Raw genomic sequence first — 14,343 nt, 5'->3', positions numbered from 1 at the left:
GGTAGACCTGGGACTTGAAGCCCGAAAGTTTTATTTGAGAAATTTGGGTTTTGAACCTGGTATTGAAGAATAGGATTCAAGGAGTCTCTGAACTTTATGAATTATTTGCGAAGTGTTAATATATGTGAATATATCTGATTTGTTTAAGGAAACTCTATAGCTTTAATCCTGTAAGAGGAAACACCAAAAAATGTTAATAAGGACTCTAGAAGCACCCTGTTTTGCTCTCACAAGTTCCCCAGTATATTCAGTGCATTATATGGTGACTGTATGCTTATGCTGTTTCTTAGGTTTGAAAAAGCCAAACACTCTCTCACTGCTGAAAATAAAAGGAAATGTCGAAAAAAGTCTGCAAGAATTAGTACTATAAAGTGACAGGCTGTTCCTTGATTTGTGAAAAACAGAAAACGTCCAAGAAGGTCTTTTTTGAAGGTAAACATGAGCTATCCAGACCTTGGGACTTTTGTGATAACTTGAACGAGAAGAGAGCCTAGCTCTCCATTGGGCAAAAATTATTCTTTTAAATTTCAACAAAAGCTAAAGAAACTTCTGAAATCTGAAAGTTTTTGAAAAATGCCTACATGCTAGTCTGCTTTCAACTGGATCAACTTACAGTTAGAGGGACTTGTGGGGTGAATATTTATTAACCCATGAGACTGAAAATTCCTTGCAGCCCGTGGTAGATCGAAAGGCAGGTGCCAGTATGAATGAATGAATCCAGATTAGAGAATTGCCTAGCCTGTATCATTTAGAAATCAATACCTAAGTTTCGTTTAAAGATTTTAATGCTTTAAATATGTACATCTTTAAGATACTATTATCACACAAGTATAGCAAATGCAGTATTTTATTTTCATAGCAAAGTTCTGGATTCCCTTCTTACTGGAGTTTTTCTTAAAATTTTCGCATCTTTGTTTATCATTTTCTATTTTATATTTTTTTCCTGGTCCATTTGGAAATAAGTTACCAATACCGTGATGCTTCACTCTTAATTTCCTAAGAACTAAGGACATTCTTTTACATAGCCATAATATTCTTATTACGCACAATAAAATGATCTAAGATACAGTTCATATTCAGATTTGTCCACCAATTAAAAATTTTTTTTATCATAGTTTTGAGAATTTGATGAACGATTTATTGAAGGATTATGAATAACAATTGGTCGTCATGTCTCTTTGGTCTCCTTTGTGAATTGTCTGGTCTCCTTGACTTTTTCGTTTTCTCTTATTTGGTATTTCATGATGTTAACATGTTTGAAAAGTCTCAGGTGGTTGTCTAGAAGAATTTCTTATATTCTGGATTCATCTGACTGTTGGATTCCTCATGATGAGATTCAGGGTAAACACACAGGGCTAACAACAGAAGGTACATGCATGATGTTGGTTCGACTGAATTGAATCATTTGGTTAATTAAGCTGGCGTTCACTAGTTCTCTCCATTGTAAAGGTACCTAATCCCCTTGAAAACTAATAAATAGTCTGCCGGGTAGTTCCCCGAGACCATGTGCATGTCTTGTTCTCTAAGAGCCCATTCACCCAATGGTTTTAGCATTTAATTTTTTTAAAGTTGTATTTAAATTCTAGTTAACATACAGGGTAATATTAGTTTCAGGTGTACAATGTAGTGATTCAGTGCTTCCACACAACACTCGGTGCTCATCACAGCAAGTGGGTTAGCATTCTTTTTTGATTCTTATGTGCATCTGTTGTTATGGTGGTAGTTGTGATAGAGTACTAACTTAATTTGTGGTCACTTTACTGGAGAAAAATTCTCCTTTTCATCCCTGTGCCTGTTTGGGGTAAAACCTAGGCCCCAGAGACAGAGGGCAGTGGAGGTGATGAAAGGGAAACATAAAAACAACTCTCCAAGCCTGTATTAACGATGAACTTGAACTTGTCCGGTGTTTTCCTTTTTAAGTGGGTGCACGGGAAAGTTCTGTGAGGAGAGGGAGATCTGTTTAGTTGTGGGGTTTGCACTTAAAATAATCAATCTTTATTGATACAGATGAGGACAAATGAAGTTAAATTGCCATTCTGATTTCCTTCTAGACCAAGAGAATTCAGTAATAATGAGTTTTCATTAAGCAGCCACAATCTGAATAGATACTTGATGTGTGTCCTCCCATTTGAAAATGCCTCAGAAATATTTCTTTGGGAAGCATAGTAGATTGAAATCCAAAGGGCATCAAAACCATGGAATTCCTTTGAAAGGTGGAATAGTCAACAAATTGTTTAGTAGGGGGATTTCTTGATCTAGGTTTATAATCCTTTTGGGAATTCATCTTAAGGCTTTTGTACCCACCTGACTCATGACTGGCTTGCTCAGTGATTCGGTGTTATCTGATGAGGATCTTATTTCACTTTTGTGAAAGGAGAGTGTTGTTCTCTTTGTTGGGGGATGAGGGGGTGAGGGGGTAGTGGGAAAAGGTTGACTCCAGGCGATGCAAAATAAGGCCTCCTCATCCATCTTGAAATTAGAGAGTACACTGCATGCAGTATACCTTCTTCCATATGCAACTCATAATGAAAAGACTTATTTTTGATGCAGTTAGCTATCCCTCCTGCCAAAACAAAACCGTTCTTAACTCTTGGGGTAAAAACCCTACCAGGCAGTCTTAGGAATTCATTTATAATTTGTTTCATTTTTCCTTTCATTGTTTGGTAAGAGGATTTTGGACACTGTTTTTGTGACCAGGTAGACCTAGACCTCTGTATCCTCGGGAGCCATGAACTTTCACATTACGTTACGTCTGAAGAAAATGATTTTGCCTTCATTTTGATGGTACGGTGCACACATTTTTTTCTGTCATGAGATCCTACTGAGTAAGAAATTGACATGGGGTGGGCTATAAAATTTATATTCGTCTATCTGATTCTGTGTGTGGAGAAAGCTGAATACTCTCTACGTTTGCTTGATAAGTTTTCACTGTATTCTGGCTCATTATGATGTTACAGATTCTAGAATATGAATATTTAAGGTAATACTTTGCTAGTTCGAGTAGCTGAGCTTTATGGGTTTCAGGTTGAGCAGTTCACTTGAAGGCATGGTTTTAGTTTTGGGTATTGAGATAATGGGAATCCCAAAATGTATTGTGTCTGGCAAGTGCAATCATTCGATGCTTAAGGTTATAGGAAAGGTAGGATCTTTCAGTGATCACTTCCATTTTGCTCTCGGTCCTTTTGATGTATAGTGGGCCTCCTCCAACCCCAGCCCCATGTATGTGACAAAAAGTGGAGAACCTGGTCATAGTTTAGCATGTAGCTAATAGCCTCATAGCATATTTGACACAATAATGAATGAGGAGGTATTGAAATATTTCCTATTTTTAAGCACTTCGACTTGCTTTCTGAGATGTAGCATGATAACCCTAAAGAATATTTCAAATTCTAATTCTTTACATAGAATATTTGTTGTAAAGGCTTATAAAGGACATTGTTTGGACTTTAGAGCTAAACCTCATACCCGTCAAGCAGGTTTATATAACACTGAAAAATAAGCACAAATATGTAAGAAATCTTGCTAATGAACAGGGCTCCTTATTCACCACGGGCCGTCTTTTGAGGTAGCTCATTTTGGTTGAGTTTTTCTTAGAGTTTGGCTTAATTATTGGAGAAAAAGTTAAAATAGCAGAGCTCTGGTTACTAGTGCTACGGTGGTAGTAGATGTCATCTTTTAGGCATGTCATACATCTAGTCTAAAGCAACATGAAGGCTCCATGTCTGTTCGTTGAATTAACATTTCAGATTAGTCGCTAACTTCCCCTGGTGTTAGGTTTCTCAGCCTGTGGGTCATCACCTCTCTTGACCTTCCACGGATTTCTGTTTTCTTCCTGCCTCCCCTCTTTCTACTCCCATGCCCGCTCTTAACTCTGTCCACCCTAACTTTTAACTTCAAGAATAGCAACTCTAAGCTATTGTATTTCACTTTTTAAAAAATTACATAGGAAAAAGTTGAAAGAAGTAAGATATATTAAAATCATTTTAAAAATTCATATAGCCAGACCACTCCATACCAGACACTGTGTTAGGATCCCGCCATAAAAAGGCACTAAGAAGTTAGTCTGTAGGCAAAATAGTTACATAAAGAGACTGAAAAGTACAAGTCACGGGGTGAAGGTGGCAGGATGGGGACTGGGGGATGGCTTAAGGAAGGATGTGGTCAACTTAAGCTGGAAGGATCGTTCTTGGCCTCATAGTAACTCGAGAGTGGAGTTTTTAAGGAAAAATTCCCCAGGGAGCTGGGGCGGGGGGGGACTTGAAAAGGCAGTGGGGGGGATTCTCCAGAAATGGAGAAAGTAATCCCTGTGTTTCATGTGTTGGCCCTTACTGTTGGGGAATGTGGTGACTATAGATTAAAGGAAGATCTGGAAAGGGCAAGGCTTTGTGAATGCTACTAGATGTGGTGGATATGCTGCAATTGAGGAAGGAGGTGCCTGGGTTGGATCTGGAAGGGACCGAAACTCATGAACAGGGGTTGGTAATGGGACTCAAAGTCTTGGTGAAGTCAAAGAGAAGTGGAGGTGGCGGAGGGCGTTGGAGGGAGCCAGTCAAATGGGAAGATGTTCTCAGAGAGTTGGATGAAGTGAGGAGTCTGCCTGTGAAGAAGCTCAGGATGTGACCATGAGCATATATTGCTAAGAAGGCCCTGTTGTTTGATTTCTTCCCTCCCACCATACTGTCATTCCTTGGGAAATATCATCCCCACTGTCTCTCACACATAACCAGTGAGGACTGCACAATTTAACACCACACCGATTTATCCAGCAGCTTCAAGTCCTCCACCTTTAACTCAAGCAACCTCAGACATGAAACTTTTAACAATCCACCTCCTCGTGTTGAATTGCTTATTTTTTAGTACTCAGTGTGTACCTCATACAGACTATCACCTGTAGCCTGTTCTAGTCATATGTTTACATGGCTTTATCTCTTGACTAATGAGCCACCTGAGCCCCAAGGATGGATTTTGTTTTTGTAAGTTAGAAAAGTACTTGGCACTTCTATGTGCTAAATATTTGTGGTAGGAAGGAAGGAAGAGAAGAAGGAAGGAGAAAAGGGAATTGAAATTGAAGAAAGGGAGGAATTTGAGATCAAAGAATCCCATGCTTTAGGCACATGAACTCTGCAGGTCATGTAGGCTGGTAGCAAAAGCTGAAGAAGGAGGGCTCTCAGGTAAGCCTGTGGGTGGATAAGGAGAGTGGTAGTGGTCGTGGGGAGGGGAGTTGATATCAGTAAGAGGGAGAGGTCAGAGCAAAAGGGTGAGAGATGAGTACAGTCTTCCTTAAAGAAGTTGAAATTTAGAGGAAAGTTTACTGCCAATTGTAAAGGAATTTCAGAAGACACAGTGGGGGAATGGACTGGGAGAGGACTCGCTTGAGTCAAGATCTGCAGAAACCCATAACTTTGGGTAAATATTGCTTCTGTGTGGGAGATATTTCCATGAGAATTACTCTTCAGCTCTCACTCTGGGATGTCCCTTGGATCGAGTTTTCTGGGGGAGATCCTCTGGAAAATGAATAGCGTCAGCAACAACGAAATTATCATTATCTCCGTTCTTGCAACAACCCTGTGAGGTTCATATTATCTTCCCCATCTTCTGAACGAGGAGGGTTAGACTTGGAGTGGTTAAGTAGATTCCCAATCCTCACATTCCGCCTGAGTGAGCCAACTTATTCTAGCCAATGCAACACACACTAGAACCAGTGATGTCCCCTGGGAACATCAGATCCGCCGTCTGAACTCCTGACACACTGCCAAACTGAAATCCACTCCCTGAGTGACTCAGTATCCTCTGCCAATTGTTCGAGCCCTAGAAGTTCAACTAAAACCACACTACCATCGTGGGAATCTGATGGGTTATACTGCTGCCTTCTGAAAATGGGCATTTGGGTTAATATTAAGAGGAAAATATTTAAAATTCGAGTAAAATACAGTAAGAAGGGAGGAGGAGAGCAAGAATGCCTTCAAATTAGGAAGGACAATACTACTTAAAATTCACAGAGAATATTCATCAGTCTTCTAGACAACATACAGACTTTCAGCCTGAGTCAAGATGGTGGGCTGGAAGAGGAAGACATGGATAATAAGAGTATGTGTTATATTTATTAGAAAACAGTTAACTCATGGGGATTGTAGAATAGGGGCTATCAAAAGGTTAAAACATCTGGCGATAGAGGGTGTCTTAATTCGAGGGCGTCTTGAGGTTGGATTCTCTTGCCTCTGTGAGAGAGTCTTTTCTTTTGTGCCAGCTGTTGGGGTCTCTCAGTGGCCTCCTCGGGGTGTGGTCTCCTGAGAAGCGAGGCGAGGACTTGCTGTCTTAGCCAGCGGAAGACCCCCCTGAAGTTCACACAGGAGAGGGCCTGTGTGCTGGAATGAGCGTCCTCCTCCTCTGGCTGACCGGATGAGACCGAGGAGGTCTCTATAGTGCTTGTCCTTTGGCTGCCAGTTGTCTGGCTTATCATCTGCCAAGAAAATGAAGGAGTTAAATATGCATAACCCAGACAACAATGGGGCCAATATTTACCCACTTACCGAATTCAAATCCTTTTGTCAAAAATAATCCAACTATAGGGCGCCTGGGTGGCTCAGTTGGTTGAGCGACTGCCTTCGGCTCAGGTCATGATCCTGGAGTCCCAGGATCGAGTCCCGCATCGGGCTCCCTGCTCGGTGGGTGGTCTGCTTCCCCCTCTGCCCTCTTCCCTCTCGTGCTCTCTGTCTCTCATTCTCTCTCTCTCTCAAATAAATAAATAAAAAATCTTAAAAAAAAAATAATCAACTATAAATGCAAAATTTTAATACGTCAACGAAAAACACAGGGCTGGGGGGTGGGGATGGGTATCATAACTGTTAGTCTTTTCTTAACTTCCCTCCCCTCTTTTCTCCTTCAGTGCTCCTCAGTATTTTCCCTTCAACTCTACCCTGACCCCTTTCCTTGCCTTCTCTCTCCATCTCCGGGCTGTGTCAGACCCTGAGGGAGGCTGGCCTTGCTTCAGAGCAAGTAATGCTCCATGCATTTCAAACTGGCCCCCCCAACCAGGTCCATCCCCTTTTTGCCTGTGAGGCATCTCTCTGCTCACCTCAGCAAGTTCATGTTCCCGAAGTCTTGGAGGAATCTGTGGAAACTGGATGATCCCTTCATGTTGGCAGGCGTGGGGCAAGTCCTGACAAGTATCATGTTCTTGATGACTGACCTGAGCTATGTCTGGAGGGGGGCTGCTGAACAACTGGAAATCTTCCTCCTGAGCAGATCCAGGGAAGGCAGAGTCACCACCTTCCTCGTCTTTCTGATGTTCTAGAAATTTCTCAAGCTTTTGCACTAGACTGTCCAGTTTGCTGAGAGTCAGTTGTGTGTTCTCTTCGGGGTACTTGTCTATCCACTGATTGCTTCCAGTTATGTCCCAACTGGCTATGGAGTCTGAATTGTTAGAGCCTACGTCAACATCCCAGGCCAGGGTGATGCTGAGTTTGCAAAACTGCTTTGGGTCGTCCCGAATTTGGTCTCGTCTCCTCAGGAGTCTGCCTGTACTTTCAGTCCTCCACGTCCCTTGGATAGGAGGGACAAGGATTGAAGGACCCTTGGGAGACATGTCTTCACAGGAGATGGTGTTCTCGTAAGAGAAGGTGTCTTCACAGGGGAAATAACCCACAGAGAGGCTCAGGTTTGATTCAGAGCTGCAGGCTGTGCTGTCTGATCCGTCGTTGCTGCAGGATGAGTATGCCATGTTGTTCAGGGACTCAAATCTCAGGTCTCTCTCAACTCAGGAATCTTCGAAAGAAAGGAAAAAATAGGTGGGACTGGGGAGGAGAGGGAAGTCATGATACTTAAACAATAACATTATTCATTCCTTTTTCTATTTGTAACTATGCCATTCTGGTAGAAGTTCTTCCTATTTTTGTATTCTTTAATGAAGGACAAAAAAGGCCACCCCCTCCCTTGAAGAAATGTCTTTCTTTGTATGACAACCCTCTTGACTAATCCTCCCCACCTGCTACCACTCGTCATCTGTCTTGCTGCAGTTGAAACAACTTGCGTTTTAAAAGAAAAAATGATCATTGTATAAAATTTGAAAAACACAGAAAAGTATGAAGATGAAATTAAATATGCTTATGATCCTACTGTCCAGAAATATGGATAACCATCACTGAAAACATTTTGGTGGATTTCCTTTTCTTTTTCTTTATACGGACATGTATGTGTACCTGTGTATTTGTACATATACATACACATACATATATGTGGATGTCACATCAGGTATTGAAGCTAAGATTATTATATTTTGTGGCATACCCTACAGTAAACATGTATATGGCTATTTTGTCATTTTTAACGACTTTCTTATTGATGACCATTAAGTGGTTGTTATTGTTTTAATAAATGTCCAGTAAACCCCCTTATCAATAAATCCTTGTGTCTCCCTCTATATTATCTGTGGCTTTAATGGATCAAAGATCACGGATAGATTAAACTGGAGTTGATATCAAATTGCTTTCCAGAAAGGTTATAGCCATTTAGATGCCCATCCTCCCACCATCTGTTGGCACTTTTTAGTGCAGCTTTTTCTGTGATGCCCCAGTAGGTACGTGGGGATGGGAGAATACACACACACACACACACACACAGTGTCATGCCCTGCTCTGGTGACTGCCCACATGAAAAAGGTGCTGCCAGCTCCTGAGCCCTAAACTGGGGATGTTAGAAATCCTTCAGGTCCTGACTCACAGTGGCTAGAAGTCCAACTGCCAGAAGTCTGTGTTCTGGGACTGTTGGTTACTATGGCAACACAAGGCCCCAAGTTAGAGTCAGAAATGTGGGAAGAGAAAAAAAAGGGATAGAAAGCCACAAGAGCTATCCCCTTCTAGTGTTCTATTCTGTGCTCATCCCGTCTTGGGCTGAAGAGGATCCCCCTTGAGGGCAGAAGAACAAATGCGATGGCAGGTCTTTCCCTCCCGTCACATGACCGTGGAAGATGGCTCCTGTCTTAAGGGAGTTTAGAGCCTGCTTGCTGAGGCGGACCTAAGCAGCCTGTTATAGGACAGAATGGTAAGTGCAGCAACAGGACGTAAAAATAATGTCAGGGGAGAATGAAAGGAGGTACCTCACGCAGCCAGGGTGAGATTGGGGTGGGGATGTCAGGAAAGGCCTCCTGGAGGAGAGTACTTCTGATCTGAGTATTTATGAGGGAGTAGAAGTTAGTGAGGTAAAAGGGGTAGAGGGGGCGCCCGGGTGGCTCAGTCGGTTAAGTGTCTGACTCTTAATTTGGGCTCAGGTTGTGAGATCAAGTCCTATGTAGGGCTCTCTGCTGAGTGTGGAGCCTGCTTAAGATTCTCTCTCTCTCCCTCTCCCCCTCCCCCTCCCCCTGCTCGTGCTCTTTCTTTCTTTCTTTTTTTTTTTTTAAGATTTTATTTATTTATTTGAGAGAGAGAGAATGAGAGACAGCACGAGAAGGAAGAGGGTCAGAGGGAGAAGCAGACCCCCTGCTGAGCAGGGAGCCCGATGCGGGACTCGATCCCGAGACTCCAGGATCATGACCTGAGCTGAAGGCAGTCGCTCAACCAACTGAGCCACCCAGGCGCCCTCGTGCTATCTCTTTCTTAAAAAGGTCGGGGGTTGGGGGGGAGAGGAGTTGGCGGAGAGGGCCTTTCCAACAGAGGGGACAGCTTGAGCAAGGACACCCAGGTGAAAAACAGCTTATTGTGTGGGGAGATCAAGCATGATGAGGTAAATGGGGGTCAGTGAGATCATGGAAGGCTTTCCACCCCTGTTAGGGAGCTTGGATTTTATCCTGTAAGGCTGTAGTCAGGATGGTGGTATTCATTTATCAGGCATTCTTCCAGGTAATTCAGAATATATTGAAATACTTGGCACGATTAAAACAAAACTTACAGTGAACTTGGCAGCATGGATGTTATTGGTTGACTTTCATGAGAATAGGATCAGTAGGTTTGCACGGCGTTGAGGAATGAATGAGAGGAAAGGATGTGAGAACAGTGAGTACAGACTATACTTTAGAAATGTCTGAATGAGAAAGTAAAAGAAAGAAGCAGAGTCAAGGTTAGTTTCTGCACCCACTCCCCAAATAAAAAAGGGGCAAGGAATCGATACAGGGGGGAGAGTTTCAAAATATAAGAGATTGCTGCTTTTGGAGAGAGTAAGGGTGGGATTCATGGCATGGGTAGAGGGATGGGTTATCCCCTGATATTAGAAGGAAGAAAGTGAAGATGGATATAGAGAAATTTGTAAGAATGCAATGCTGAAGACCTCCATTTTCTTCTTTGAGTTTCCCAGCTAGGCTTTTGTCTTATTGCAAGATTAAGTCTGCATTTTACACCAATTCTGTTAACTGGATAGAACTCTGTCCAGTTCTGTTAACTGCCTCCAGTAACATGAGGTGTCTTGGTCCTTTCTAGAATTGAAAGCAGTATCCCTTCTGTTCACCAAGCCCTCCTACTTCCCAGGCTGCTCTTCCCTTAACCACTGTTGTGAACCCTTCCCTTTCCAATGGCATCATGAAATTATTTGGGAATTGGTCAGATCATAGCTCCACAGTGATCCAGTCTGGTCACTTTGCCTTCACTGCTGTAGTATTCTCAGTGGGTAAACCGTAGTGGAGGTAGTAAATCTTTCATTGTTTCCAAATGTGCAATTCTGAGGACAAATGTGGGTCATATAGGATCAAAGGCTCTCAGTTGCATAGACTAAACCAAAAAAACTTCTACAGCAAAATCATCTTGATAAAGTCAGTATAGCAACCTCCAGCCTGGTGTAAACTGTGAGGCTATATGATACTGCTTTTTGGCCAATTCAGTGATTTTTAGGAAGGGACTAGGGCACCTACTCAGTTTCCTAGAGATAAAGCCTATGTGTACTTTGAACAAGTATATTCTTAAATTAACATTGCTTAGATTTGCTTTTGGTCCATTTTGTAAAAGTTTTAAATAGCGTTAAGAGAAACCATAAGGTTTTTACATTTATCAGAAAAAACACATGGATTTAAACACACACACACACCAAAAAAAAGCCAAGAAATACAAGTCTGACTTAAAAGAACCTCTCAACTCATTGGAATCTATCAGTTGCTTAAGATCCTTTCCAAATATTTTTCTTTATTTCCTTTTAACAAGATTACATTTTTTTTAAAGATTTTATTTATTTATTAGAGAGAGTGTGCATGTGCATGAGCAGCAGGAGGGGCAGAGGGAGAAGCAGGCTCCCTGCTGAGCAGGGAGCCCGATGTGGGGGGCGTGGCACTCTCGGGGCTCGATCCCATGACGCTGGGATCACCAGCTGAGTCGAAGGCAGACGTTCACCGACTGAGCCACCCAAGTGCCCCTAACACGATTACATTTAAAGCTTGCTGTGCCTCAGGTTTTTCACTGTTGTACTGGTTTAAATTTTAGGTTCTGTTAAATAAGATTGTTTTTAGGCAACTGTGTTTCAGGTGATGGAGTTGGGGAGAAAAACTGTATCTTCTACCCAACGGCTGGCGAGTGACCACAACTCCCATGAGTGCCTGGGGACCTGGGTTAATCCCAGGGGGGTGGAATTAGGACCTACAGACTCCCTAGCATTTATTGAGCATTTACTACATGCCAGGTCCTGTGCTAAGCACTTTATATGTGTTTGTTTAATCCTCACAGCAACCCCATCAGCTAAGTGTCATTATTTGTTCTGTTTTACAGATGAAGGAACCAAGGCATGAGCAGTTATGTAACTTGCTCACATTTCAAGATCATAAACCCTAGAACCTGAATTTAAACGTAGGAAGTCTGGCTCTAAAGCCCATACTCTTACTTTCTACACACTCTTGTCTCTCAGGGGGCTGACCGCCTCCCTCCTCCCTGGAAGATCCCTGGGAGAGTTGACACAGCCCAAAAGCAAACCCGTGTTCTGTTTCCATGAAAGAAACCACTTTGAGTGGAGCTGTGTGTTCTAAAAGACGTGCAGGAGTGTGTGTGGTACGTGGGACTGGCCCAAAACAATGGCATCCACATTTGGGGTGGGCTAAAAGATTTAAAATAGGTGTTCAGCTTCCTCTTTGGTATAATGAGACCTGGATCACTGTGCTCTGGCTTTTTCTAAAAACCCCTGTGACTGCCTCCCAGAGCACTGGGAATCTAGAAAAGCATTTGTGAATAGCTTTCTTTCCGTGAAGGTAAGGGAAAAGCCGTTTGTGGTACCGTTACCCATGGAAATGTAACACTTTGAACTAAATATAAACATTTGAATTGGAAAAATTATTTCCCAGCCTAAACCACCAACATTTAGAGTGATCCTGAAGATAAAAGAGTTTCAAATGGGGGAAGCTTCAGAAAAGACTTGAAAGTTTATTTATTTATACACTATTCTCTCTCTCCATGTTTACATATACATGTGCAATTGATACTTGAACAACACAGGGGTTAGGGTACTGACCATCCCCCCCACAGTTGCAAATCTGAGCATAACTTTTGACTCCCCCAAACTTAAATACTAATGGCCTTAAGAGATATTGTATTGGGAAAAAAAGTCCATGTATAAGTAGACCTGTGTAGATCAAAGCTATGTAAAGCTATGTTGTTCGGGCGTCAACTGTGTGTGCATATACATACATATATTTCACTTTAATGTACAACTCTTATAGTGAAAGTGTCTGAAACTCACCTTCTCTCTTGTCCCAGAAAAAAAGGGCATAGTTTGAGATATATATATATATATATATATATTTTATTCAGCTTTTTTTCCAAAGAAGCAGTGACCTAGAACCTCTTTAGGATGCCATGATGAGCAGTGTAGTCAATTCTAAAAGATGACTCAGCTTTCACCTGTAATAAGAGATCAGGGATTTTTGGTTCTTAACTAGCTTGTATTAATTTCTTTAAGGCCTTAATTTGATTTGCTGGTCAAGCTTCTCTTGGATCACAGTTAATCTAAATATGACCTGGCTCATCATAACCTTTTCTCTTAAAGTAAAATCATCCATAGTGAAACCTCCTGAGACTTTTAAATTTTTTTATTTTTTAAAAAGATTTTATTTATTTGAGAGCAAAAGGGAGGCGGGGGAGAGGGAGAGCAGACTGTTCACTGAGCAGGGAATCCAATGCAGGGCTCGATCCCAGGACCCTGGGATCATGACCTGAGCCGAAGGCAGACACTTAGCCGACTGAGCCACCCAGATGCCCCTAAGATTTTTTAAATGATAGTATGTCATGAATTTATAATGTTTTGGGCCTGAAGCTAGTAATAACGGTAACTTTAAAAATTGGAACACTTCCTAAAATCCACTTGGCTTGGTAGGATTTGGACCTGAATATACAGAGTAGGAAGTTTCTAATTTAGAAGTTAAGCTACTGTTAGAGTTCATTTTGTGTGTTGTCTTCACTGAACCATAGGGTACCCAGATATCTGATTAAATATTTTTTTGGACGTGTTTGTGGAGGTGTTTCTAAATGAGATTAACATTTGAATGGGTAGACTGGGTAAGGCAAATAGCTCTCTCCAGTGTGGGTAGCCATCAACCTAATCTTTTAAAGGCCTGACTAGAACAAAAAACTGAGTAAGGAAGAATTTGTTCTGTCTTTGAGTGAGGACGTTGGTCTTCCCCTGCCTTTGGACTCCGACTGGAGCTTATTCTATCAGTTCCCCTGGTTCTCAGGCCTCAGGCCTTGGACTGGAACTATACCACTGGCTCTCCAGCTTTCAGATGGCAGATCTTGGGACTTTTCAGTCTCCATAAATGCATGAGCCAATTCCTTATAATAAACCTGTGTGTGTGTACCCATACCCATATACATATATTTACTATTGGTCCTGTTTCTCTGGAGAACCCAGTCTGATATAGCTGCTTATTTTTTATCTTTTGAAATTATGAACTAGTTTAGCAATACAAAAATTATCACAGACTCTGTGATATGATACACTAAGGACACAGCATCATTTCTGTGGTAGTCTTGCCCATAATGCATAATCACAGCCTAAGAATGAGACGGTATCAGACAAACCCTGATTGTGAGCCGTTCAACGAAATAACTGACAAGTGTTGAGGTCATAAAAGACAAGGAAAGACTGAAAAACTGTCAAAGACTACAGAACACCAAGGAGAAATAACAACTACAAATGTACTGAGGGGAGCACCTGGGTGGTGCAGTTGGTAAATTGTCTGACTCTTGGTTTCAGCTCAGGTCCTGATCTCGGGTTGTGAGGTCCGGCCGCCTGGAGACCTGTGGGCTCTGCACCCAATGGGGTGTCTGCTTGAGATTCTCTTTCTCTCTCTCTGTCCCTCTGCCCCTGCCCACTCCTAAGTAAATAATAAATAAAAGAAAAAAAGTACTGAGGGATTCTGGGTAGGATCCAAGAATAGGAAAAGGA

At 42.0% G+C, this 14,343-nt stretch overlaps 2 protein-coding genes across 12 annotated transcripts in view; one reads left to right on the top strand and one right to left on the bottom strand.

The window, feature by feature from the left end:
- PPFIBP1 (PPFIA binding protein 1) overlaps nt 1–14,343 on the top strand; it is a 177,914-nt gene that overhangs the window by 74,457 nt on the left and 89,114 nt on the right. The window lies entirely within an intron of this gene.
- CUNH12orf71 (chromosome unknown C12orf71 homolog) lies at nt 6,146–7,720 on the bottom strand. The gene is made up of 2 exons (XM_045869531.1): nt 7,190–7,720; nt 6,146–6,460 (listed from the first exon to the last, which is right to left on the bottom strand). The coding sequence occupies exons 1-2, from the start codon at nt 7,718–7,720 to the stop codon at nt 6,146–6,148; spliced, it is 846 nt and encodes a 281-aa protein (XP_045725487.1).

The sequence above is a fragment of the Mirounga angustirostris genome, unplaced genomic scaffold, assembly GCF_029215605.1.
Source record: "Mirounga angustirostris isolate CCGP_5_RB_7025 unplaced genomic scaffold, mMirAng1.0.hap1 SCAF_5, whole genome shotgun sequence".
Taxonomy (NCBI): domain Eukaryota; kingdom Metazoa; phylum Chordata; class Mammalia; order Carnivora; family Phocidae; genus Mirounga; species Mirounga angustirostris.
This window is presented reverse-complemented; position numbering and strand designations above follow the sequence as displayed.